Raw genomic sequence first — 26,074 nt, forward strand, 5'->3', positions numbered from 1 at the left:
ACCTATGCTTTTAAAGGCTAACTGCAGTATGAGATGCTATCACCCATTCATCCTAGTCCTTGAGATAATGTCCTGGGATGCGATGGAGATGAGGTTGCTGTATTAGTGGACTACGCTTCTGTCTGAGAGAAGATCTGAGTCTGTAATCGTAGATATCTGATTGATAATGCTCTAATCTAAAAGTCTAATCCAGTCTCCCTAGCCAGCTCGCGAATTTTCTCTGCCACAAGCGTCACATCTTTGTACTTGAGCGGCACCCGATGATCCCCATCCCATTGCACGACTCTCCTTGTCTCGCGATCACAAAAGTCCTCAAACAATACTAGATGGCGCTCCAATCCTGGATCCCGTAATCCATGGACATGCAAAGTAGGTGTACACAATATATTCCATTTCCCCTCTCCCCGCCAAATACCCCCATTCGCGAATCTCATATCCGTGATTTGCCCTGCGTCCGGCAGCCCAGAACGACGTGTGACCTCCGAATCCATATCCAACGATATCAGCGGACCCTGGCCGGCCAGAAGAACGCCGAAGCGGAATCTCGGCAGCGGGTCATCCTCAAAACCCCGTGTCTGTTGTCGGTACAGCAAACTGGCGGCGACTTTCGCGCCCTGGCTGAACCCCAAGATGACGATCCACTCACCCGTGTATCCGGCGCAGTCATCGTCACGGATCGCCGCCAAAAGAGATTCATCAATTGCAGCCACCGCGTCTTGGGGCGCGATTTCCGGGTGCTCCCATCACCAGCAGAGCCAGCGGCGGAAGGGGCCCCATTAGCTGTAGACCGCGAGAACATCGGATCCGCAATTCGACGCGAAAGGCGCCTGGGCGAAGACAAAGCAGTATTTGGTCTGGAGGTGGTTGACGAGGGCTCTGCATTGGGCGCGGAAGATGCACACATTAGTCCCGCCGCCGTGAAGACAGAGGATGCGCGGAAGATGCAATGTTGGATTGGGGACTATGACAGGTTGGTCTAGCGCCATGGAGATAGATACACTATTTAACAGGACCGTTCTTATATGATCTTATTATTAATTCTATTCTAAAAGTTTGAATATCAAAGGGCAAATGGATCATTTCATACCCAACACAATATCTAGATTTTGACATAGTGGTATCTTGACGCCCTACTGGCGCTCTATTAAGCAAGCAAAGGCAAAGATAAGCAAAAAGGAAGCAAGCCTATACAAACAAGCCTTCTCAGCAGCCATCTGCAGTTCACAATAAGATGTAGCCGTCAGCCACTGCCATTGCGAGGCCTAAATGCCAGGGGTCAGGCCCTTTCCACCCACAAAAACCTACCAAATCAGTCCCCTCACTCTCCAACAGACAAGAACAACGTGCCGAAACAGCTCAACATTTGTCGTGACTCATTATGATGGCGTGCAAAAGGAATAAAATGCCTGGATTCAGGGCGTGATGATAACCATGCCAGTCAGCCAGCCAAACCATTAGTACCAACTACTCAAGAAAAGCTCTAGAGAAATATACTAACTATGCACTCCTCCTTCTACCTCCCCCTGGTCAATATCACCCCCTTCCTCGACGACCCCTCCAGCCCCGCGGCCCAGCAGGTCATCGACGATGTCCGCAGAGCCTGCCAATCTACGGGCTTCTTCCAGATGAAAGGCCATGGCGTGCCACTCAAACTCCAAAAATCCATACTCGCCGCCGCCGCCAAATTCTTCGCCCTCCCGATGGAAGCCAAACTCGCGCTGGACGCGCGCCAGAATGTTGGGTTCCGCGGGTACGATGTGATGGAAACACAGTCCTACGAGCTCGAGTTCGGCGCACCCCAGGGCCAAGAGGCCCACGTCGTCCGCGACATCAAAGAGGGCTTCTTCATCTCCAGCGACCTCCCCCTGGACCATCCGCGGGTGCGCGAGGGCCGATTCTTGCAGGGCCCCAACGTCTGGCCGAGCAAGGAGCTGCTGGCCCCGCAGGAGTTCCGGGTTGTGCTGGGGGAGTACCTCAGCGAGATGCAGCGGTTGTCGCGTGTGGTGCTGTCGCTTGTGGCCGCGACGCTGCCGTACGGCCCCGCGAGTGTTTGACGAGCTGGACTCGGACGACCCGATGTGTTTGCTGCGTCTGCTTCATTATCCGCCGGACGGGGAGCAGGCAAGACGGGAGAAGGGGCAGCTTGGGAGCGGCGAGCATACGGATTTCGGAACGTTGACGTTGCTGCTGCAGGATGAGCACCAGGGGCTGGAGGTGCAGGATCATGAGACGGGCGAGTGGCATGGGGTGCCACCGCAGGAGGACGTGTACATTGTCAACATGGCGGACTTGATGTCGGTCATGACGAGCGGGGAGTATAGAGGTGGTTGGCATCGGGTGTTGAACCGAAACCCTGAGGATCGGTACAGTGTGGTTTTCTTTTACGATGGCAATCTGGATTATAAATTGCAGCCGCTGGATCCGGCAAAGAGGGTTGAGGGAGAGAGTGTGCCTACAATTGAGGAACATGACCGTCTGCGCTTAACGAGTAGCTACAGCATTGAGCAGGAGTGATATGAGAGCAGGGCGTATCGAGATTCGCTAGTAATGCACTTGTTACATTGACATTGTCATTTACATATTTCTTAGACCTCCAATATTGGAGTGCGCAGGCTGATATGTATGTAAAACACTGGACGCAGGACTGGGCCTTATATCAAATCAATCTGGATATTGTATAGCCTACATATCAAGCATGAAAACCAACAAGACTACAAACAAAAGGGAACTGAGAAAACCGACACTACAGACTATCTATTCCCCGATCAGAATGGGCTTCCGCTTCTCGCTGAATGCCTCCAATGCTGCATTGCGATCCTTGGTCATGAGAACGGAGTCGTACGCCGCATTCTCAACCGCCTCACAGCTATATGTCAATGCACTGATGGCCGCTCGCACCGCCAACGGCCCAGCATTGCATATATTCTCTGCCAACTGAAGCCCAGCCTCCAAGACCAGACCCTTCTGCGCCTCTTCATTACCTTCAATCCCCACGAGCCGATTACACAGTCCCATGGCAGCAGCCTCCTTCGCTGGCACCAACCTCCCCGTTAAGACCATGTCCAGAGAATTGGAGACACCAACAATACTGGGCAACCGGTACGTCCCCCCGGCACCGGGGATAATCGCCAGCCTCGTCTCGGGCAACGCCACAACGGCATCAGCTGCAAAGACACGCAGGTGGCAGCACAGCGCCAGCTCAAGCCCCCCGCCCAGCGCCTTGCCCGAGACACACGCGATCGAGGGGACAGGCAGCGCTGCGAGCCGCGAGAACACGGCGCGCAGGCTGGTCAAGAAGGACTTCGTTTCGGCTGGTGTCATTTGCTTCCTCTCTTTGAGGTCAGCTCCGGCGCAGAAGACGCCGTCGACCGCGCTGGCGATGATCAGGGCGCGCGTCTTGTTTGTGTGAGATTCGTGGTGAATCTCTTCGATTTCGCTGCTAAGCTCGCGCAGCATTTGCCAGGAGATGGCGTTTTTGGCGTCCGGACGGTGCAGCTGGATGATTTTGATGGTACCGGCGTGTGGTGCGAGGACGCGGGTTACCATTAATGTAGAGAGGGTTTTTGCGTTGGAGGGGACCAGGCGGAGGTCGGCGAGCCCCTTCGTTGCCACATCGAGCGGCGCCGGAGGGTGGAAACCATTGGGTCCGTCACTGGGTAGCTCAGTTGCAGGGGGGATATCTTTGTTTGAGAGGTCAGTGGGAATGGGCGTGCTATCAGGCTGACTGACAGGGCGCTGCTCATGTGCCACCGCTTCGACCTCCCGGACTTCGACCTCCGCTGGCTCTTTTTCGTGGACATCAGCAGCGGCAGGCTGAGCAGCGGTGAACCGTGCAAAGAACGGATCATCCCGCAGACACTCGATCGTCTTCTCCTGCTCCGTCACCATGAACTCGCAGCTCCCATCTGGCACCTGAGGCAGCACGATGACCGCGCCTGCCTGAGTGCCCCTCGCCGGGAGGCGCAGCGCCTTGATATGGCCGTCGTCAAAGATCGGCCCAAAATTCATGGCGTGCAGGTCCATCTTGAACAGACTGGTCAGGATAATCCCCGACGTCGCCATGGACTCAAGAATGTTAAGCCGCGTGTGGGCTTCGAGCGCCGTCCGCTCCGCGTACCCGACCAGATCCCGGAACTTGTCGCCTGTCAGGGACTTGAGCTCGTTGCGCAGGGCCCCAGCCGCTGCGCCCAGGCCGGTCTCTAGATCCGCGAGCACAGACAGCGCAACAGATGACTTGGTCATGTAGATGACATTGCCAAAGTAGGTTTCGGTGATGTTGAGGTGCCGGCGGCAGTCCACGGGCTGCGCGACGTAGGTGGTTGCGTCCGCATCGAGGATGCCCGCGCGATGCCTTGCGACCATGATGCTGCGCCAGATGAAGGCGGATATGGCGTCGTTGGTGGAAAACCAGTCTTCCGGGCCCTGGGAGGTGGCGGAGAGCGCGTTTTTGAGCTCGGCAAGGGCCGTGGCGCTGATGCGGAAGGTGTGGCAGGAATTCGCCACATTGTGAATCTGTGCATGGGCGTTGGCCGGCGAAGATGTCCACGCGGCGTGGCTCTCGATGGCGCCGGGAATCCCCTTGCCCGACACGAAGGCTGTCCGGTCGGAGCGGTACACCTCGGTTCTCTGCTGAAGAGGATGACCGGTCTCGCCGGACTGAGCCTTGCGGAGCTCTTCGGCGAAGATCTTGATAATCTCGGTCACCCCGCGGCCGTCGGCAGCATTGTGGATGATGGAAACGACGAGGAGCAGGCCCCCCCGGATGAAGTTGGCCTGGAAGCGGCAGACATCGACCCGCTCAGCGTTAAAGTATCCGACCTCTGGGAGGGGACAGAGCTGCTCGGTGTTCAGGAGATGTTGCGAGAAGTTGGCCTCGGCCAGGTCTGCAAAGCTGAGCTCATCCGACAGGTCCTTGACGATAAGGCGGGCGGCGCCTTCGGGGACGATGTTGCGAAGCCAGGGGCGTCCTCCTTGGTCTGCCGAGAATGGAACAACAGAACCTGCCAGCACGGGGAAGCGCTGGACGGTGTGGTGGAAGGCGATGTGGAGGTAATCGGTCAACTGCTCTCTGTCGGTGTTGTCGGGGAGGGAAAAGCAGAGGATGCGCTTCGAGTGTGTCGGAGGCAGTATCCTGTCCCAGTGAGAGATCTTCACGTCAAAGGGAGGACACTCAACAGTAAACGTTTGTTCCATTGCAACAAAACTGAAGATTGGCCAAGGTGTGGATGTATATTACAGGTGGAGTCGCGCACTCAAGGTGTGTCCCTGCAGAGCTGAGGGGTCTGCTCATTTATTCCCTCTCGTGTCCAGCATTCAGTCGCTGAGATATCTCCGGCTGGATCACCCAGCCCATGCATGCATCTCGATCCTTGGTACCAAGGTCAATCCATCCACATGGAACATGTAGAGCAGGTATTGGATCATGAACTGCCGAAGTCCATACGATGACGAGCTAGAAGGTGGCTGACCCTTGTCGGGCACTTCATCGGCACTTAATTCGCCGTCGGCTCCTTGTTATCTTCCATCCTCTTCTTCGTTCGCCGGATTCAATGGTTTGTCCAGCACTCACTGCAGCCACTCGGGTAATATCGAATCCCTGCAGCGCGTGGAGGCACCGGGTCCTATTGAGCACAAAAACGTGGAAGGATTCATCTGCCTGCAAAGTATCATTCTTGAAGTGTGAAACACAAGCTTTTTGTGAAATATTACATGAACGACCCCGATCTTTGGGGCAGTCCGTCAGTACAGGGCTACGTTCTAGCCAACCCAAGTGGAACAATATCGATCCCTAACCCGACCAGATGAGGCTGGATAAGTGGAGAAGAATACACCAGGTACAGAGGAGATAAGCACTGCACCAGACCTAGTCTCCAGTCCAAAGGCTTGACATGTGGCAGGTTAAGGGTTGCATTGGCCGCCCTGCAGCATCATGATTCATGATACAAGTGATGGCACCACAGGCACCAATTAGATACTACGGCCATCCAACTGGCTTTACAGTTAATTGTATGATCATGATTGGTTGAGCAAGACGAGATTGCCCTGATAATCCACGTAATACAACTAGTAAGCCACTATAGACCCTTTGCACTGCCAAGCTTGCATTAGAAGTTGTAGTTAGAGATAATAATAATAGGTTTCTCTGATTTTCACGGCCCGCCCCTAGTAAGACATTTGAAAAGCAAATTCAGATGATCACCAGTCGCGTACTCTGTGAATATATATAATGACTTGTAAGTCAGCTTTTGGGTAGACTGCCATCTAAATTACTACGCCTAGGAGAACACGCTGACCAAGGAGAGCCCCAACATCCCTGTCGCGGACGTCCTCGCCGCTGGTTCCACGGGACTATCGCGTGCGTTCCCTCGCAAGGAGGATCTCGATGCGGTGACGCATGCGTACATGAACGGCATCAAGGCCGGATGGATCTGGTGTATTGCGCTGGCGGGGTTGGCATTCTTGGTCTCCTTTGCCGCCGAGTGGAAGAGTGTGCGGCCCGAAGATGTGAAGAAGAGACGCGAGCAAAAAGCGGCGGCTGCGTCTGCGAGTCCTTGAGTGTGCGTATAGTCATATTGTGGATGAACTCTTGCAATAGTGCCTGTGAATATAGCCAGACTGTCAGTAGCTCAGATAGACCATTAACTACAAGCTCCTTGCTTTATGTAGAATTGGGTCTCGAACATTTGGGAGGCAATTTTCCCAGTCAACAAGTCAAGGATGAAGCACCGGGATTGTACCAGTGGCCATACAGTTTGTTATAGATGAAACCTTGACGGTTCTTACATCACTGCAAGACATGCTGGGTCCTATAAGCTGTAGATCCTGCACAAATCTTGATATCACGCACGCCTCCACCAATAGTCTGATGGGCCCGACATGAAGTTCAACTTAGCTATCTGCATGCTTATCAGTTCGGACTTGAATATACAGTGGCAATTGCCTCCGACGAAATGAAGAATGTAAATCAAATCCAATCAGACGCCGTTGGTAAACCCATTGCCTCCCGCTTCTGTGTCGATTCTCATCGAATCCATCAACCCACAAACCTCAAACAGCTTCTTGGGCCCCAGCCCCTCAGGGATGCCCGTGACTCCCTCGTTCTTCAGCCGCTCCAAGGCAGCCTTGATCCCCAGATACGCAGGCGCCAACGACGCAAACGAGAAGATCATAATCCGGAACCCCATCTCCTTGGCCTCCTTGGTCGTAATCACCGGACCGGCCCCGTTCTCAACCATGTTGAGCAGCAATGGCCACGGGGCCAAATCCTGGACCGCCTGGCGCGCCATCTCCTTCGAGGTGAATCCCTCCAGCAATCCTACATCCGCGCCAATGTCGCGCGCCGCCTTGAGACGCCGGATGCACTCGTCGTAGCCGTGCTGCTGCAGCGCGTCGGTGCGGGCAATCAGCACGATATCCGAGCGGAGGCGGTCCTTGGTTTGCTTTGCGGCGCGGACCCGCGTGAGGTACTTGTCCAAGGAGACGACCTTTTTGCCTGCGAGATGGCCGCATTGCTTGTTTTGGATTTGGTCTTCGATGTGGAACCCGGCTACGCCGGCTTGGATGTATTGTTGGATGGATTTGGCCACCATAAGGGGGCCTATCGGAGTCAGCGAGAAGGCTGAAGAGATCTAGGGAATACATACCTCCGTATCCAGTATCTATGTCGGCAATTAGAGGAGGACCAAATGGGTCCAGGTTAGTAATCATCTCCGCATTGGTTCTCATGTTGTAGAGCTGGGCCAGTCTGAGATCTGCCATGCTGAGTCTCGAGGCCGTTGTTCCCGCACCGGTCTACAAGGTCAGCGTTTGCCCTGAAGGTAATGTGGAAGATTGGTAAAGACTGTGATCTGGTCTGACCAGATCCACCCTTTTATAACCTCACTTCTGTCGCAATCCCCTCCTCGGCGCAATGTCTCTCCGTCGGATGAGTGTCCGTCGTCGAAAATGTCTCTTTATCGTAGCAGAGATTGCCGGATGATACCCTCCATGTCGACCTGTAGCTAGCATCTCGGCCATATCGTCCCATATCCATTGCGCCTACTATCTATATTAGCTTCTCTTGGCTGCTGACGACACAGGCGCGCCCAGAATGCAGGCGTGATTGTGGATGCTTCATCGATGCCCTTATCGATCCAGTGGCAGGCACAACGCGTCTGACGAGGAAATTCACAACAAAATTGGCCTCCGGACGGAGCGACATCCAGCCAACGAGGATTGCTCTTTGTAGAAGACCCCTGCTCACGACATCCTTGTAACTAGCGTGATACAACATAGCCACAAACTTCGCAGGCCAGGTGGAATGCCGTGCGTCTGCATTCCACGCTCTGATAGGGGGGAAAAGTCCGTGAAGAAGTTGGTCTGCAACCTGGATATGCAATTCACGCTCTTGGTCTCGTCAAAAGGTGGCGTTTTTTGGATTTCGGACCGTGTAAATCATCCACGATGAGTCCATGATCTACAGCTTCCTGCTGGGCATATCCCGAGAAATGTACAGTCTCCCAAAGAGGGTAGTCACAGTATCACACTGCTAGCCAAGCGCTTTGGAGATTTTAAAAGTGTGACTGGGTAGTAACAGAGGTCGAACATGCTGGATCTTGTGGAACACAACCCCTGGCTCATGGTCACCGAGCCATGAATCGGTGGAATGCAGGCCGTGTCTCTTCAGCGTTCAATGTAGTTTCTGACCTCTCCAGTCACCGAATCACTCCGAGTTCGACTCTACTCTGACGCACAATTTCCTCCGTCTTCGCCTAGCCAAGTGGCTTGGCACTAGGGATGGAGTCTCGGCGCCATCGTCACCCCGCTCCTTGAGCAGCTCGAATGGTGGAAAGAAGAGTTATTATCTGAAAATCGTGCCGGAATCCGAAATGAACGTACTGATTAGCGGGGACCGTCTGGTCCTGTTTGCTATCGGGTAAATCTGTGCTAATCTCGCTGCATAATGCTGCATATAGTGAGGGTCTCAATCTAACTCGGGGAGAATATCTCGCGTCGATACGACGGGAATTGGAATTGTCTACTTTGAGGATATCTCACGGTCTCCCAGTTTCTCGCTGCGCTGCAATTTCGTTCCTCTCTCCTCTTTGATCAAGGATCGCCACAATGTCCACCTCGTCGGACCCCAAGAAGACCATTGCTGGTTTCTTCAAAGCAGACATCAACTCCAGACACGCAGAGGTGCTCCTGTATGCTTGCTGTCTGAGCTCTGGTCTTGTGGACAGCACGCTCTACAATGGTAGGTATTCTGTTATACCTCTTCTGGTGCAGCTACTGATTGGGCAGCCTACAACACATTCGTCTCAATGCAAACGGGTAAGTCGACCAGAACCATGTCACGAACGCGGCTCATCCTTAAGGAAACACCATTTTCGTCGGCCTGGGCGCCTCAAATCAGAATCTGAAGCCATACGGCTGGGCCCGCTCTCTCACCTCGATCGGATGCTTCGTCATCGGCTGCTTTCTCTTCGCCCGGCTGAACCGTCTTCTCGGACCGAAACGCAGAGGAACGTTGGTCCTCTCTTTCTTTCTACAGGTCGCTACTGTGCTGTGGCTGGTTGCTGGATTAAAGCTGATGATTTCTGTTTCTTGGATATTCTGGAGAGAGAAGGAGGGGGAAAATGTAGTATAACTCTCCTATTAACTACAATGATGCAACCTGACAGCATAAATCTTAAATCTACGCAACCCAGATATTCTGCTCCTCCCCATATCCATACGCAATAAACGAGTCCCGGAAATACTTCTCCAGCACCACCTGCTCATACGATTTATCGTCCACGCAGTAGTCACCCCCCGTAGGCCCGATATGCGCACAGTGTATATCCGGCCGGTACTTGACCATATGCTCATGCACCTCACGACAGAGCAAGGTGTCCCGGCCCAGCTCGAACGCTTGTCCGAACCGCGTCTTGGTCGTCAGGAAATCCATGCAGGCGTCTTTACTCTCGTATTGCTGGTCCGCCCCCTTGCAGTAGTCCTCGTGTGTCTGGCAGATTGTGCTTGCTAGCTGCTGCGTAAGCGCTGCCTGCACTACGGCCGGGTCCGTGGTATTCATCCTCGCGGCTTGCGCTTTGAGCAGCGCGTCGAGCAGGAACCCGAACCACCGGAATGTGGCGTCGTACTGCACGATCTTCTTCTGCGCGTCCCATTCGATCCAGGTGTCGATAGTTACGGGGATGACGATTCCGAAGGAGGTCGCGTTGAAGGTGACGACTGTCGTGGCCGAGGCGATGTTGTCGTTGGCTGTGAACTGGGTGATGCTGTATGCGATGGGGACGCCCACGAGACTAAGGTGTTCTGGCTCAGAGAAAAGTCCAAAGATATATTCGTTGTTGAGCTCGCGGCCGTCAAAGGTGCGTGTGATGTCCACTCGACCTTGGACCTGAACCAATATGTCAGTGTGGGTCGTGATTCATGGGTGATCAGTAAGGAATACATCTTCGGCAAAGACAGAGTCATCCGTGGCGTTGATCTGTGCTAGGTTCGCCGGGTAGAGAAAGGTATCCCAGAAACTTCTCTCCAGAGACCAGAGGTCGTCAAAGGAGTACCTGGGGTTGTCGTCGGCATGATGATCAGGACTCGACGCCGTCGCCAGGCCCAATAGGCAGCAAGCGGCAAAGAAGGCACCTCCAATCGTGTGTGAATACATCGTTTGAGACTAATCTCTGGTTTGGTTTGAGGACACCTTCCCGGCCGCAATTTATACATTCCTTCTGATTTATGCTGACAGGTCACGGAATATCCCTGGAATGCAGGCATCAACACGCGTTGTTGGCGAGAATGTTGACCGAAATAACCTATTATTGAAATCAGCTGAATCACATCTCAAACCAGCAGACATCAGCAATTCAACCAATCACCGCAAGAGAAAGCAAAGGAAATGGTTCCTGGCTCCAGTTAGCAATGTGAGGCCCCTTATGATCGACGTCCATGGCTGGCTCTACCGGACCATTCCTTTCACACCTAAAGAGGAGCCTGGTATCCCTTGCAGAGATCGCATCCTACTTCCTGTTCATGTCGAGGCTCACCCGGGGTTGGGTCCAGCTGCTCCGATCTGCACTCTCATGTCTATCATATGCAGCCAGGAACATGGCTTGTGTCATTTGCAGGTGATCCTGACGCAGGTGGTACGCCACCGCATATGATGATCGATCTGATGAGATGAGACATCCGAAAGGCTGCATCACTAGCTTGGATTGCTTTTGCCGCTGCTGATCATTGAGTGTGATGATGTGATCCCTGTGAACTTGTTGGAAAGCGGCTTCATCCGGCGGGACTTTGGCGACTCAAGTCTGAGACAGTGTGGCGTGTCTTACTATTTGACCGACGAAGGACATTACCAGCTGTTTTTGACGGATTTATTGCACGAAAAGGATGAGTCAATGACCATCGAAAGTAGAGAGATCAAATGGATGATACGCCAAATTCCTGGTGATTGGAGAGGTGCCGTATTATTTACCAGTCCATATACAACCGGCAGCCCAAGAACGAATCGGGAAAATTTTCTGATGATGAATACGACCAGATCTAAGTGGGAATTACTTCGTGACCATAAAGGTATCGAGAGAATCGGATACTCCTTGTAACGATGCTACTCGTTCGGGATTGATGACTATGTACAGTGGTATAAGACACCTTGCGCAAAAGAAGGCTTTCTCATTCACAAATGTGAGAGTCGCCTAGAAAAAAGACCCCATCAAAGCAGAAGCAACAGCCTGTGTCGTGAGATTATGGATTGCAATGCCCGGGTGGTAGTCATTAAACCACAGACAGGTGGTGCCGTCGCTGTTATAGCAGGTGGCATTGGCCGCCCCATATGCCGTGGGATTATCCAATACCTTATTGAACGGGGCCTGCGTATCCACCACTGTTGCTGTGACACCGCTGTTCTTGGACTTGAAGTTAGCGAGATATGTCGCGATCAGGTTGTTGTACTTTGCGATCACTGCTGCTTCTGCGGTAGTGGCACCAGTGCCCTGGGAAAGCATGAGTGGGGAGCGGTTGATTGCTGTGCATTATTAGAATCCATCGGTGGAATCAACAGAATTAAGACTTACGAGGAACGCCGAGGAGCACGTAGTTCCGCACTCCAGCGTTGTAGAGGATTTGCAGCTGCCCAAAGTAGCTATCCATGATCTCGGTGAGAAGTTCGTCAATATTGGACAGCCAGTACGAGTTGCCGACGTCGTTTACGCCCATCCAGACGCCAACGAGGGTATCCTTGCTGGTCCACGCCGCATAGGAGGGCTTCGAGGCAATGCTGTTGGTGAACTCGGTGACCTGGTCTATGAAGCTAAGGACGGTAGAGGTAAATGGAGCGACAAGGCTGGCGTTGGTCGTCGCTCCACCGTAGGCAAAGTTGTATGAGAGAGTCAGGGACGTGTTGTATTTCGAGATGAGGAAACCGATCCAATTCAAGCCTCCACTGGTCGTCCATCCCGGCATAGTGGGATTCCCGAGGGGATTCGAGGCGGAGGGCTTGGTGCTGTTGATGTCGAATCCTGTCTGCGAATAGGAGTCGCCACTAGCTGGATTAGTTGAAGACGTCTGCTATGAAGCTGAGCGCAACTCACAAAGTGATAAAATACTTTAACCCGGTGGGTGTGGCGGTGGTAGTGGCGGTGGTAGTTGTTGTGCTCGTTGTGGTAGTCGGTGTAGTGCTTGTTCCAGGGACGCATTGATCTAAGTGTTGTCGATTAGAAGTGATATATCTTCAATAGTATGATTGCAACAGACGTACAGTACCAAGAGTTCCAAGCTGTACAGACAGCTCCAGAGACGCACGAGGTAGGGCCCGAGTAGCCCTGGCCACCACACTGAGCGTATAATGATGCTTGGGCATTGGCACCAAGTACCAGAGCCAGGGAGGCAGTCACTGATACGATTGATGTACCCAGCATTATGGAAGGCAAATAACGAGCACAATACCGGAAGATGAGAGGAAATTTATACGGTGGTCGTCGTCCAGACAATGCATCCTGACGAGACGATCCTCGAAATATATAGAATTGGACATCTCTGCATCAAAAGCCACTGAAGAAGACTCATTGGTGGAAAGACACTTCGCGTCCAATATCTGAGCCTTCAGAATTGCGGTCTTCATCGACATCCGTGATCAAAAGGGTAACGGGCAATCAAATCTCGGCCAGTTCCCCCGACAAGCCGGAACGGGGTCATTCTCATCGTTTTAACCGTCCAACTGGCCAAATTATTGGCTGAATGTTTCCATCTGGGGACGAGCTTAGCTTCCTTGATTTCTTCAGCCATTTCCCCGCAATTTGGTCTCGCTACCTGTGACGAATGCGGAGGCTGATTCGGAGACATGGATAGCTCATGTCATGGCATAAGATTTTCGTGGTAATACCCGAATCACGCATGAATCACCTCTATGAGTTATTGTTGAACAGAATGACAGGCCCTAAACCATTAAAAGGGAATTCTATTTATACAACACTCTCGTGTCTGCAGTGGCTGCCTTTGTGTTGGAAGGTCCAAGGATGGAGATTGTTACTATATATACCTAGATGTACCCTGTATTTCTTATAACTGAAGCTATGGCATGGGCTCTAGGGAGGGCGGGAGTGGTAGGATGTAACAAAAGTCAATTATGTAGGCATAGTCTACTGTACTCACCTCATTTGGCTGGACGGGTATGAATGCTACTACTACTACCCAACTCATTCTCTAAGCAACCCAGATACAAATGACTAGGTGCAGCCGCTGGCTGATCTGCAATGGTGGGATCCTATGACAGAACATGTAGAGGGACACAGTCCAGCAGGTGTTGCTAAAAGCCCATGGCAACATTAGCATCTGTTCAACCTCGCTGGTTTAGGTTGTGTTTTGTCAAGGATGATTTCAAAAGGAGGATATTGCAGCATCAAGGATTATCTTTTACCTCAGCTCTATCTGTAGATCGTGCTGTAGACCAATTTGCGGCGAATGATGTATCTAATAGCTGACCTGTTCGATGCAAGAAGGCCAGGTTTTTCAGAGATATCCTTGAATTCCAGACACCCTTGCGTCCTCAGTGGCTCCGTACAATTATCTAGAGAGGGACCTTGTAGTTGCAAATTGGCCTTCCTGTTGATTGATGGACTCTATATTCGCATCGCCTGAAGCATCATCTCTCTGTCTTTTCAAAGCCCATCTTACGCAACTGCCTCTTTCCTTAGCGTTACTGGCAAATACTCTTTGCTGTTTCTACTCATCGTATATAGATTAACCTATATTCCGATTGGCTCTCTTTTGCCTATATCCCGCTACCTTATCCTTATAACGACGCCCCTGGCATATGCTCACCAATGTCTGCTCCGGGGCAGTCTTTACTGGTCATGGGGAACGGTAGCTTTCAGTCGTTTGCTCCATTTGCATTCCGTGGTGTCGGAGATTACTATCAAACGTATTAACATGTATCGAGCCTCTGCATGCGCCAGGAAGGTGCCGAATATTGAATGACTGAATGGATGTTGACTGAATAAAATGAAGTCCTCGTGGTATTGGAAACCCCCTTTTCTCTAAGTTCCGGGTCAGTGGAGAATATGGGACGGAACGGGCCATACTGTTATAGATCCCGTTTACCGAAGATAGTAATTCAAATCGCCCTTGAAATAGATCATTTTCAGGTAGCGTTCGCTAAACAGATTGTTGCGTCTAGGACTGGTTGGTAGACAGCATGTCTCTTGCTGACCTGCTCGTTCAGCCTCGTTGGACTCCCCTCTTTCCAGCGGTTAATGCGGCCAACTGGTTGGCGAGCGTTCGATGACAAGGCTGGCTTATGTTTACCTCAATCTTGATTCGAAGACTGCACGAGTTGCCCTTCTCATAACAGCTCCTGACGGTTAATCCCTCTGAAGGACATTTTTAACAGACTGCTAACCTAAGTATCGTGTTTACTGGAGCTGTTCTGGTTATTGTCTTTAAGCAGCTTGAAACGCGCCGGGACGGATATACCATCGCGATTATTTGCGCGTGCTTGTTCTTCTAAAAAGAATATATTAAAGGAGAATTGCGAGATCTTACTAAAAATTGGTCTGACGCAGCTGCACTCTGCCACTTGTGAGGTAAATGGTTAGTACATTCCAATTTTCACCAGGTGACTGACCCCACTTCTCTTCTCTTTCTTGCCTCTCACCTGCCTTTCTCCCACTTCATCAAGGCCTCACCCAAACCAGGTCAGGAGCAAGGTACAACCTGATGACAAGAATGGAAAACGATGGGGGGAAAATGGAAGGGAACCGAGAATCCTTGAAGCGAAGCAGTGCGCTCTCCTTCCCTTCTCCTTCCCTTCCACTAACTCAAAGGGACCGCACAATCTCGAAGAAGTGTGAGCCATACTGACAATTCTTTCATGGCCAGGAGCGGACTTCAAAGGCCATGAGTCGACGGATGATGGCTCTGAATATAATGGATTTGACGACTCCGAGGAAGAAGAATGGTGGAGGGAAGATGAGAGCGAGGATTTGGATTGTGAACAAGACATTGAAGAGCATGAGTATACCATCTCCGGTGACACGGCACGAACGGTGAAGATTCGGCTCTTCTTGACCGATGACGGAATGGACCAGTCCAGGTGGATGAAAAACTTTGTCGCCAAATGCACTTGCAATGGTGCCGCTGTCGCGACTGCTCTAGCCCGGTATATTCAGCGAGAGGGAATGCGCTCTGAATTCTGGGAAAGGATGGAAGAGGTTAGCTCGGACATGTGCGGTGTGGCCTTCCAAGTCTTTGATCGATATGGAACAGTCAAGACCAAGTATAAGGGTCATCCGGTGCAAAAAGGGACTGGTGTATGGGGAAACGAGCTCGACTATGGCCCTCTTTTCCTAATTGAGGAACTTCATGTTGGAGCGCTCGAACTATGTCGGAAAGGGCTGGGGCAGAAAATGGTGTCCTTACTATTGAACAAAGCCAAACAGTTCCGCCTTGAGGAGAAGGGAGATGGCAAGAACGCAGATCTTTTCTACGGTTCCAGGGAGGCCTTTGAGCGAGCATGGACTCTACATGCCCTGGTAAGTCCTGGAATACTAACAGCCGACATCGAATCGCAGTTAGTAGGCAGGTCCGCAGAAGAACGCTTGGCGATACGGGCTCGAGCGCAATTCGGCGCCATCCTCTTTTGGCGAGCATGCGGTTTTCGCCGAATCGGAGCATCTCACTGTTTTGCGTTTTCGTTCGATTCCCAGCATCAGTCTCGCACCCTTGCGGCGGCTTCTGATTTCGACCCGCGTAGAGACGATGCCGAAGATCTAGAGGACGAAGAACTCTACGAGACAGCTCCTTTCACTGAGGTGGAGAAACTGAAGATGGAAAGACTGCGCGACGCGTTGCCGCTGCATCATGCAGCTCTCACTCTGGCGGACGATGAGCTCAAAGCATTTTTCATGATTCATGCCGACGACCAAATTGGCTGGGATCGAGTGACCAACTCTGAAGCCACGCTCCTGCATCTAACAGCTTGCGAGCTCAAGCCCCTGAGTACTCGGTGGCTACTTGAGAATGTCCACCACGCTGACTCGTGGAAGACGGCTCGTGATATTGACGGGTTCACCCCGCTTGAATCATTGCAGGAGAAGTTGGAGACCATGCGAACACAAAAGGAAGTTGGAATATCAATGGTCTTGAACCTGTCAGACCATTTTAGAGGGTACCCCGACACCGCACTGTCCTGTCTCTCCTTACTGTCTGAGCGGGATACTTTAGGGCTTAATGACGAATGCCTCCGATACGGGTGTACATGCGGAGAGTGCCTGGAAGGGTTTCTATCCGCGCGGATGAGGAGCTCTTTGGTCTTTCAGGGGGAGACTAAGTACGACCTTATTCGGGACGATATTGATGATGGTGAGTTTTGGATAGAGGACAACCATGACATCCTCGTGCACCTCGATCCTGATGTGCGAACGAACCTCGAAACCAACAAGTCACTTCGACGAGGCTTTGTGAATATGTTCCGAATCGCCGTGGAGTGTCTCAAGGCGAACAGAGTTCCCACCGCAGAAAATCTCGAGTGGTGCTGTAACAACCGGAGCGAGTGGCCACCGCATACCAAGAACTACCTGCGACGCGCTGGGACGCAGATGGGCTGTCGGGCAGTGCTTCGGTACATGTTCGACGCTGCTAAGGAAGAGGATGAGAAAGCAGGCAATGGAGAGTGTCAACTTATACTGAAGGAGGAATGGTCCGACCTACCAACATGCAGAAACGATCATGAGTTTGAATTCGTTGCCAGGGCTTGTGGTTACGGTGGGGATGATTTCTGGTAGATCGAATAGTTTCTATCACATATAAAAGCAGCAACATATTCGGGTTTTACACTTCTGACCATGATAAAATGGTGGCTTAAATACAGCTACGGCTGACAGAGTAGCCAAGAGCCCGACAGGATGAGGTTTGCTGTTTGTAGGATAGTCACCACCAGCTACAGAACATCTTCCTCCTTTATCTGTCAATAAGAGCAAATTCAAAGACATATAATCTATATAATCTAGAATAGAACGAGTCAGTTTGTTGGACAGTGCTTGCAAAGTGCAGAATAGCAGAGGCATAATCCCTCAGGCTAGATAAATGAGTGGTCTCTTCCATAGGCACATTCATTGCGAAATTAGAAGAGTGGAATACCCCCGTGGTTATTAGCTCTGTAGTAAGCCAAACAAACGACTTCTGTGGCGCATATGGTGGCTGCGGTGCCTGGCATGGCGCGGTAGAACAGTGAATACTGCATTTCTTGCAAGCAGACTGATAGGTAGATACTAACTTACCACATAGGAGGCGGCTCTTAGCGTAGCGGTACCTTTTTTTCATGTGCATAGCTCTGAAAGGAATATGTCTCATATAAGATATAAGCATCAACGACTCAGACTGAGATGACCACCTGCTCCTCCCCAGATTTACCGGAAAACACCGGCCCTACAACGTCAGATTTGAATCAGGGAGTGAAGTTTACCACTTCCCCAGAATGCCAAACGCACGCATTATCGATATCGATGTCCTACATTGGAACGCTTCGACCGTCTATGTCCGCTGTCCGTTCTGCCTGCGAGTGCACCAACACGGCTTTGTAGATTACAAACCTGGTCTTCGACTTTCCCACTGCGAGAAGCGAGCTGCGTCCTACAGATTTCACTTCCCGATCGACCGGCAAAACCGGACAAGTCGCCTATGAGATCGACAAGCGTAACTCTCGTTCGTCAACGCCTGTCAAATGGCGGACCTGAAGACGCTCCCGACGACGACGAGCGAAGGGGGATTAGCCAAGCGAAAGGAGAACTCGGAGGTCTTGACTCATATCCCAAAATTAGGAGATGTGATTGATTTGGACAAAGTTATTCTGCACGGACCAAACGGGGAGATGTATGGTTGACTGCTCCCACTGTCACAGAAGCCATCACCAATCGCTTACAAGAGTGCTTTTATTCGGGTCAGTGCACCGTCAGAGGAGATCTGCGAAGACATGTCAGATGTTCTGGGATCGCCTGAACGAGATATGTAGTTTGTCTATTGTGCCGTGGAACGCATAGTCTGAATCTAGCTAATCTAGCAGGCTTCAAGAATTTACTTCACTTACTGCATTACTGTTTGGCCTATTATCAGTTTCGTTCATGAAATGAAATGTGCAATTCCAGGCGTAGCGTGCCGTCATGCTTGAGGTGATCTGATGGCACTTGACATCGCCTGCCAGCCTTGGGGAAATCGTGTTCCGCAACGCATAGAGTTGAGTAATCGGAGTATGGATGGACTGATTCATGCAGAGCTGGAGTCAGGCTGGATATACGAGCTCCTGTAGGCAATCTGAATCCTGACCAATCCTAGACGTGTTGGATCTGCAGGTAAAGACTTGGCAATTGTCCCGTATCGAATGGCTTGGTGGCGATTCTGCATGTTTTAAATGTGAGATTTTAGCTGCTTGCCAATCACACTGCTACATATGTCTCAGGTGGATCAAGATCACGGTGACATCGCGATTCAGAACCCTGAAGAATAGCGGGGTGTGAGTGTATAAAAGGCTGTCTTCCTCTGAGGGGAATTCCAGTGACCAAGCAGCTGATAATCAGTAATCATGCTCTGGACTCTGCTGCTTGCTGTCCTTCAGGCACACGTTGGTATGTATGCTCATACACCAGGATGATATAGTTCTGACAGCTTCAGCCTTGGGTCTGGCTGTCACAGCCAGCTCCATCACGATCCGTCCCAGTCCATCGCCCACCAGCGAGCCACCGTCATCGTCGACCAGTGGCCAATGGCTGAATATCTCCAACACGTCGATCTTCTGGCCCACATACACCGACTACTTCTATGGGCCAACAACGGGCTCTGAAGCACCTGTTGTGACCTGCAATGCTAAGTGGGTTGAATACTATGGCCGGTCCACCGGACTTCGCTCGCTGGGACCAACTGCCACGAGTATCTCCTATGACCCATATCCAACAAGCGAAGGGGCCTGCAGAACCTCCTCATCCCTGGAAAACTACTCGGATACTCATACTGGACCGGTGACAACCCTTTGCGACGGCATTCCACGCGCGTTGGGTCCTCGCGAGACTGTGACATCGTACTATCCCGGCACAGGACCCTGCAGCTCTTACACCACCACCTTTTCAAATACAATTGAGCTCTACCGGGAGCCCCCAGCGCCGGACTGCACCCTCAACACGCAAGAATGCATTCCGGTCTGGTCAACGTATAGTGAACTGTCCACATCATACTACGACACTGTCACCACCGTCACTCCAGGCGACACCAAGAGCCCCATCCCACCCTATAGCTGTCCCTCAACGACGCGGTCCTACCCCGAAGACCCCTGCACAAACTGCCACTTCCTTCCCGGCACAGCGACTGTCTTCTACTGGCCGGTGACCACCGCCGGTGGCGATCTATGTCTGCAAAACGGCACCACCATCCCTGCTACCCCTACCGGATCCGGCCCCAATACCGCCGTAGTCAACGGCCAGACCCTCGTCTCCCCAAGCATCTACGTCTCGTTTACCTCAATCTACGCCTGGAGTAACCGGCGCGCCCACCCGGGAAGCCAATGCGGAAACACGCACACCGACACCATCATCGCCGTGGATCCCATCAGCGTGTCTTCGGTCCGCAACCACCGCAACGCAAAGTACCCCACCATCGGGACTGCGTATCCGTTCAATTTCGCCGAGTTCATGCCCCAGGAAGTGGGCAATTATACCATGCCGTTGATTCCCTGGCCGCAGTACCGGGGAGGATCCCAGTGTCCGCTGTACGATCCTTCCTGCACGATGATCCGGGACGATTACATGCCTTTCTTGGATCTTCCCGAGGCGGTCCGCCAGATTGATGCGCTGTGGACGGCGTGTAATGCGCACTGGTATATCCCGCCTGTCACGCTTGTGCCTTTGACTGGGGACGTGAAGATCCAACCTACGCCCACGGCTGAGGCGAATGTCATGGCTGCTATTGCGGTGCCGGAGTCGGTGGCGGCTGTGCCTACGCCTGAAGCGACAGGGTGGTAGTCATACGAATTAGGAGAGCAGGGAAAAGCCGCGAAACAACAAATCTGCCAACGATGTAGTGAGTGAAGGAATGCATGAAATTATGACTAGTCAATCCAACCAACTACTGGGTCATCTTTATCGCCTCGTTCCTCGTCGGCCACATTAAGCAGTAGGGCGATGAGTCCGTAGTCAGTTCCAAAGTAAATAAGTTGCCGCATCTAGAAAACACTTCCGCTCATTATATCCTCCCTCTTGCCCAGGTAAAACAATGGGATGTGTTCGATCGGGGCCGGCACAGTCACCGTCTGTCCACCAGCATATGTCCGATTTGTCCACCAGTACGTCCATGTCTTCGTCTCATTCTGACCCGTCTGCGGCAAATACACCTCCCACTCGGTTGCATTGGGCAACGTGACTGGGGTGACAAGCAGCCTCGGACCAAACATGTACTGCTGCGTGGTGGCATTGACATTCTCCCGCGTCATCTTCGCGATCTGCGGATCTCTCCGCTCGAAGTCCATATACAGCGTCCTCATAATTGCCCGACCCGTTTGGTGATACTGCTCGAATACAGCCTGGATATACGCCTTGAGCTGATACCGCAGCTGGATGTACGAGACAATGATGGACGTGTTCTCCTCGCCGTACGACCACGGTTCGTTGTTGCATGTGTACGCATTCTGCACATTGCACTTCCTCGACCCGTGTGTTCGCATAAACGGGAGGAAGGTCGCCCACTGGAACCACCGCACGTACAGCTCGCGGTACTCAAGCGTGTCGATGTTCGCACTCCACGCCACCGTCGGGTCAGCCTGGAACCCTCCCGCGTCCATCGTCCACCATCCCCACCCAGTCGCGGCCGCGGAGAGCCCCCGGGTTCCCACCCCAGCCGGAAGTGCGGACGACCATCTTGCCATTTCGGATAGCCACCGTCCGATTGCCATTGAAGGCAGTGTCAAAGTCCAAGCCATGGGCTTTTCCGTCCTCGAAACCCTCGAGAGGCGGGTCGTAGATGAAGCTGATCTCGTTGCCAGTGGGCGGGCGATAGGGCCAGGCGCGAACGCGAAACCCGTCGTAGCCGAATGGTTGGACGAGCACGGTCTCAAAGCCATGTTGCATGCGGAAACCGGTCGAGTTGGGCATCACATAGTCCGTCTCGCGGGTCTGTATGGGGTTCGCCCATACCGTGGACACGGCACATATGCCGATCAGCCAGCGATTGATAGACGACATCATTGTTGTTGGCCATTGTTAGGTCCTGGATCTCGCAGTCAAATGCAAGGTATTTAAAATGCCCGCTGAATTTATCCGTCCAGAGTGAAATAGGCTGATATTGATCTTGTGTGACATCAGTTGCTAGGGTGTATGCACTGATCGACATCGTTGTCCCCATCGGTAGGCTTCGGGCGGAAGGCCGAGGGGGAAATCATTCAGTCAATCCCGCGAACTGAGGAATATGGGTGCGGGGTGATTCCTGCGATGGATTATCACTTCGCTTTTCGGTGTCGATGGTTATGCTCGGACTGTGATGTTTCGGCAGAAATGGATTACCTTGGAACTGTTCTAATTCTGCTATCAATGAGTGGTTTAATGCATTGAGATCATTCAGATAGCACGTCCAAAGTTACTTCTTTCATCTCATACCTCGACTGATGGTAGAAGTCATGAAATGCAAGGCTTTGGTGATATCACTGATATGTACTTCCACAATATCCCACAGTGAGGGGGGGTGGGTCTTTGTATATCCGGTCCACTGCGGTCTGATGGCATGCAATCTATAGCCTAATATCATTGAATCGCAGCTATTACTGGTATGATTGTCTTTTAAATGGATCTATGTCATAAGAGCGGATTCCAGCCTATGTCGACAAGCTTTGTGGCAGAATAAGACGCAGCCACACCCGAAGTACGCACTCCTGACTTTAACTGATAAATGGTTGGTACGTGTGTAGGGTTGTCATGCAATAGCTGCCACATGATGTTCTTGAATAACTTTGCCAATAGTGAAAATACCTCCTTCGTTCATGAACGACACCTTGTCATATGTTGCTCGAGTAATCTATTGGGATTGTCCTGGGAAGATATGTGTCTGGCTGTTTCAGCGAATCCTGGAGCCCGATACAATAACAAACTAGATGTACCAGAGCTATCTGATAGCAATCTCTAAAAGTTTATTATGAAAATGCGTGACAGGTCCTCCAGAAGTTGCTGCTTCCAAGGTTGTATGGAGTACTCGAACTCCTAGGTATATTGGCGTGGAAAGGGCGCGCGGCTAGGACTGCAGCGCCTGTAAGTACGAGATACTCAGAATATTGACAGGAGGACGATACTCAATCACTTACAAGGCGCCATGTTACAAGGCGTGGTCAACGGGATGTATATTGCTTGGAAGTGATATGATAATGGCCCCGCGGAAGTGACAACCCCTCTAGTAATCTAGTTTGGGTTTAGGCATTTGTTGTTTTTACGAGAGAAGAGCTGTAATGGCCAGTAATTCCCTCCATCCAGGAAGCCTTGCGTTTGTCGTCCTCACTACGGTAACTTGATTGGGAGGTTACGGTATAGAAGCTCTTTCGCCAGACGCATCCAGCGGCGCGAACGCTACCTGTTGGAGTTAAACACACATAGGCAAACAACCACAATAACCTGTGCTGAGGCAAGTTCAAAAACTCCCCGTCAAAGCTCCATACTCCAGAAGTGAAAATTGCTATGTTTAACCAAGCTCTGGTCGCCTCAAGGGTGTCCAACCTCCGCCGCGTTAATCATAGACGGTGTCTTCTTTCCACTGATTGAAGCAGCTCCACTATCTCTTGATGGTTGTTCAGTGCAGCCCAGTCCATCGCACTTCGGTTTGTGGCATCTTTGATCCCAACATCCGCGCCCTGATTGACCAGATAGCGCACAACATCCGGTTTACCCAACTCCGCTGCTTTGTGTAAAGCAGTTCCCAAGCCCATGAAGTAGTAAAGTCTCCATGAATAATAGTGCTTCTCGTACATCTTTGAATTCAAAGGAGCACCTCTTTCGAGCAGCATAGCCAGCACCTCGATGGTATCCGTTTGACGCTCAACAGCATGGTGAAGCAGTTGCCCTTTGTGAACGTCCCCTCCACGGTCCAGAAGCAGTCTGACGGTGGAGAGCGAGGCTTGTTCTACTGCGTAGGACAATGGTGTAAGATCAATGGAACACTGCTTGTTTGGGTCGGCTCCGTGATCAAGAAGCCAAAGAGTCATCTCCTCGTCGTCAACGGCATAGCTAGGATAATACCGCAAGTAAGTAGTGAAGTTTGGAGAAGCCATAGAATGACTTACCCAAGCGCAGAAGGCCTCAATTCGCTTGTCGGTTGGTTAATATTCCATCCATGTTGCAGTAGGATGTTGAGAACTTCCTTTGATCTATGTCTTATTGCTTCTATAGCATAATCTTGGCTCACTGGCAACCCCTGCTGCAATAATTCAGCGACAACATCCTTCTGATCCTGTCTGACAGCCTGGATCATCACTGAGTCGAGATCATGTATATCCAGATTGAGAGAAGCCCAAGTGTCAAAAGTTGACTTGAATCTTGGAAAGTCGCGAGCCGCGCAGGCAGCCTCCATTTCCCGGATTATCTCCGGAGATGTTTGACGCGGAACAAGAGGCAAGCCGCTCTGGTGCTCTTCTCTGAAAGAAGTCGTAGACATGACAATAGAAAGAAGGCTGGGAACAGGAATGTCTGTAGATGGTTAACTGCGGGATTACAGCCTCAAGCTGGGCAACCGCATTCCTAAATATAGGCGGTGGCGAACTGTGGGGTGTGTCAACTCTCAGCCCCTATTTTTAGAGACATGCATAATCCTTACTGAGCCTTGCATATTTCCTCATAAACTCCCTATAAACTCCCCACATAAACTCCCCATAAACGCCCCATAAACTCCCCATAGACCATAAAACTCCCCATAAACTGCTCATGAAATCACACATCCCATGACCACTCCAGCGCTTAATGTCCGTTTCTGAGATTATTCCAATACATGTTCCAATGGGAATCTCTAAACGCCCATGATTTTCTCTTTGATTACCTGTGCACACATTCATGTATTTACATCACTGCTTGGTAGATCAGGGAGCATGAGTGGTATATCAGGCCTTTGACTAGGCGCGACAGGATTCCTTTAATATAAGTGGGCGACTATTCATAAGCATAAGGGTTATAAAAGGCAACACTACCTTCCTTTCTGTTACTCTACATACTGTTAAAAACTTTCAAAATTGACATATATAGTTTAAGAATACATCATCCTTCATATCTTTATACACAATCCTAGTTTCCAGAACATGTCCATCACACCTACGTCTGGGCTCCTTGCACAGTGGGAACGAGCACGACAAGTTGTTATTGTACCTATGGGTGGGGTCCAATTTATTGCTTTCCAACAAACGCCCGCAATTGGCACCAGGGATCTTGGATCTTGTTCAGTCGTGGTGATTGCATCAAAATATGGTGCGATTCTCGCGCATATTCCTCCCTTACCAGCACAACCCTCAGCGGACCCTTATGCCGGGGATAATAATGTCCGATCAATGATGGGACAAGTCAAGAGCCTGCACGCTCACTATAAAAGCTTGAACTATTTCCCTGAGGCCGGAACATCCATTATCTGTGCTTGGTTCAGGGGAGCTGTAGCACTGCCAGACCAACTACAAATCATGCAACAGTCCCTTCATGAGTTGGGCTACGCACCATCTGTTCGCACTTACAATGTCCCTGGTAACCGCACTCTCCCGGGACAAGGCACTGTCATCGTCATTTCAAACGCAAGTAACGGAAATCCGGTCATATATGTGGAAGATCGCGCAATTTGAATAAAGTTTGGCATCAATTGTGTACAGGAAACGGGGGTGCTGCATCATTCAGTGTGGAGGAGCAATGAGAAGACACTGCCCGAGCCTACCTGATTGAGAGACGAAAACTATGTATGTGGGATATGCAACCGATGCGTCTCACCCACCTAGGTGGTAGCTATGAGCAACATTTGGGCGTGTGTAGTTACACTTACCACAAAGTCAATAAAAATGAAAAACCCCAAGTCGGAACAATCCAAGGTCATACATTAGCTAGTTCAACTCTACATATAGAAAGCCGACGCCTCTAGTGCACCAACCTTGGGAACAAATCTAGCTATCCTACGAATACCCACGCTCTTGGTCCATCGAACCACTTGCAGGAATGGACACTTTTCTTCCTAGGCCTGTACTATGCATTCTTGGAAATGCAAGTCCTAGTGCCTTTGGTAAACAACTGTCCGGTACATCTGTGGCCCTCCACAGCAGGAAAGGTTTCTGGGAAAGAATAAGAATAAAGGAAGTGGCACTGAATTTTAAGTTCACAAAAATAACAAGCTAGATGTGCCAGAGCTATCTATAGCAATCTCTTTGTTTCAGGGAGATGAAGCCCATCAGAATACCATGTAATGAGCCTGGGTTGATTATAATAGACTAATACATAATAATTTATCTATTATTTAGTACTATTAATAGCATTATAGCAAGCTCAAATGGCCTTCATTATATGGTATTCAGATATACTTATAATATAATAATAACATATATAGATAAGGACTGTCTATT

The 26,074-nt window shown here is 51.1% G+C and overlaps 13 protein-coding genes across 13 annotated transcripts; 7 read left to right on the forward strand and 6 right to left on the reverse strand.

Moving 5' to 3' along the window:
- Window positions 1-356: 356 nt before the first annotated feature.
- Window positions 357-980, forward strand: Aspvir_001658 (uncharacterized protein; the record flags this gene model as incomplete). The annotated part of the gene is made up of 1 exon (XM_043266777.1): window positions 357-980. One exon carries the CDS (start codon window positions 357-359, stop codon window positions 978-980), a length of 624 nt encoding a protein of 207 aa, XP_043122712.1.
- A 519-nt stretch (window positions 981-1,499) lies between these two features.
- On the forward strand, window positions 1,500-2,054 carry Aspvir_001659 (uncharacterized protein; the record flags this gene model as incomplete). The annotated part of the gene is made up of 1 exon (XM_043266778.1): window positions 1,500-2,054. The coding sequence occupies one exon, from the start codon at window positions 1,500-1,502 to the stop codon at window positions 2,052-2,054; it is 555 nt and encodes a 184-aa protein (XP_043122713.1).
- Window positions 2,055-2,076: 22 nt separating this feature from the next.
- Window positions 2,077-2,514, forward strand: Aspvir_001660 (uncharacterized protein; the record flags this gene model as incomplete). The annotated part of the gene is made up of 1 exon (XM_043266779.1): window positions 2,077-2,514. One exon carries the CDS (start codon window positions 2,077-2,079, stop codon window positions 2,512-2,514), a length of 438 nt encoding a protein of 145 aa, XP_043122714.1.
- Window positions 2,515-2,754: 240 nt separating this feature from the next.
- Aspvir_001661 (uncharacterized protein) lies at window positions 2,755-5,193 on the reverse strand (the record flags this gene model as incomplete). Its single annotated transcript, XM_043266780.1, has 1 exon — window positions 2,755-5,193. One exon carries the CDS (start codon window positions 5,191-5,193, stop codon window positions 2,755-2,757), a length of 2,439 nt encoding a protein of 812 aa, XP_043122715.1.
- Window positions 5,194-6,191: 998 nt separating this feature from the next.
- Aspvir_001662 (uncharacterized protein) lies at window positions 6,192-6,555 on the forward strand (the record flags this gene model as incomplete). The annotated part of the gene is made up of 2 exons (XM_043266781.1): window positions 6,192-6,206; window positions 6,280-6,555. 2 exons carry the CDS (start codon window positions 6,192-6,194, stop codon window positions 6,553-6,555), a joined length of 291 nt encoding a protein of 96 aa, XP_043122716.1.
- A 419-nt stretch (window positions 6,556-6,974) lies between these two features.
- Aspvir_001663 (isocitrate lyase/PEP mutase family protein) lies at window positions 6,975-8,032 on the reverse strand (the record flags this gene model as incomplete). The annotated part of the gene is made up of 3 exons (XM_043266782.1): window positions 6,975-7,597; window positions 7,644-7,791; window positions 7,883-8,032. The coding sequence occupies 3 exons, from the start codon at window positions 8,030-8,032 to the stop codon at window positions 6,975-6,977; spliced, it is 921 nt and encodes a 306-aa protein (XP_043122717.1).
- A 1,070-nt stretch (window positions 8,033-9,102) lies between these two features.
- Window positions 9,103-9,628, forward strand: Aspvir_001664 (YoaK family protein; the record flags this gene model as incomplete). The annotated part of the gene is made up of 3 exons (XM_043266783.1): window positions 9,103-9,235; window positions 9,283-9,312; window positions 9,357-9,628. 3 exons carry the CDS (start codon window positions 9,103-9,105, stop codon window positions 9,626-9,628), a joined length of 435 nt encoding a protein of 144 aa, XP_043122718.1.
- Window positions 9,629-9,676: 48 nt separating this feature from the next.
- Aspvir_001665 (uncharacterized protein) lies at window positions 9,677-10,648 on the reverse strand (the record flags this gene model as incomplete). The annotated part of the gene is made up of 2 exons (XM_043266784.1): window positions 9,677-10,381; window positions 10,436-10,648. The coding sequence occupies 2 exons, from the start codon at window positions 10,646-10,648 to the stop codon at window positions 9,677-9,679; spliced, it is 918 nt and encodes a 305-aa protein (XP_043122719.1).
- Window positions 10,649-11,678: 1,030 nt separating this feature from the next.
- On the reverse strand, window positions 11,679-12,899 carry Aspvir_001666 (putative cellulose-binding GDSL lipase/acylhydrolase; the record flags this gene model as incomplete). Its single annotated transcript, XM_043266785.1, has 4 exons — window positions 11,679-12,007; window positions 12,057-12,523; window positions 12,573-12,681; window positions 12,740-12,899. 4 exons carry the CDS (start codon window positions 12,897-12,899, stop codon window positions 11,679-11,681), a joined length of 1,065 nt encoding a protein of 354 aa, XP_043122720.1.
- A 2,326-nt stretch (window positions 12,900-15,225) lies between these two features.
- On the forward strand, window positions 15,226-17,261 carry Aspvir_001667 (uncharacterized protein; the record flags this gene model as incomplete). The annotated part of the gene is made up of 2 exons (XM_043266786.1): window positions 15,226-15,259; window positions 15,358-17,261. The coding sequence occupies 2 exons, from the start codon at window positions 15,226-15,228 to the stop codon at window positions 17,259-17,261; spliced, it is 1,938 nt and encodes a 645-aa protein (XP_043122721.1).
- A 1,793-nt stretch (window positions 17,262-19,054) lies between these two features.
- Window positions 19,055-20,483, forward strand: Aspvir_001668 (uncharacterized protein; the record flags this gene model as incomplete). Its single annotated transcript, XM_043266787.1, has 2 exons — window positions 19,055-19,097; window positions 19,144-20,483. The coding sequence occupies 2 exons, from the start codon at window positions 19,055-19,057 to the stop codon at window positions 20,481-20,483; spliced, it is 1,383 nt and encodes a 460-aa protein (XP_043122722.1).
- Window positions 20,484-20,683: 200 nt separating this feature from the next.
- Window positions 20,684-21,698, reverse strand: Aspvir_001669 (glycosyl hydrolase, family 31; the record flags this gene model as incomplete). The annotated part of the gene is made up of 2 exons (XM_043266788.1): window positions 20,684-21,277; window positions 21,315-21,698. The coding sequence occupies 2 exons, from the start codon at window positions 21,696-21,698 to the stop codon at window positions 20,684-20,686; spliced, it is 978 nt and encodes a 325-aa protein (XP_043122723.1).
- A 1,529-nt stretch (window positions 21,699-23,227) lies between these two features.
- Window positions 23,228-24,147, reverse strand: Aspvir_001670 (ankyrin repeat domain-containing protein; the record flags this gene model as incomplete). The annotated part of the gene is made up of 2 exons (XM_043266789.1): window positions 23,228-23,720; window positions 23,777-24,147. The coding sequence occupies 2 exons, from the start codon at window positions 24,145-24,147 to the stop codon at window positions 23,228-23,230; spliced, it is 864 nt and encodes a 287-aa protein (XP_043122724.1).
- Between the last annotated feature and the right edge of the window lie 1,927 nt (window positions 24,148-26,074).

This window comes from Aspergillus viridinutans, assembly GCF_018404265.1.
Source record: "Aspergillus viridinutans IFM 47045 DNA, scaffold_1, whole genome shotgun sequence".
Lineage (NCBI taxonomy): Eukaryota > Fungi > Ascomycota > Eurotiomycetes > Eurotiales > Aspergillaceae > Aspergillus > Aspergillus viridinutans.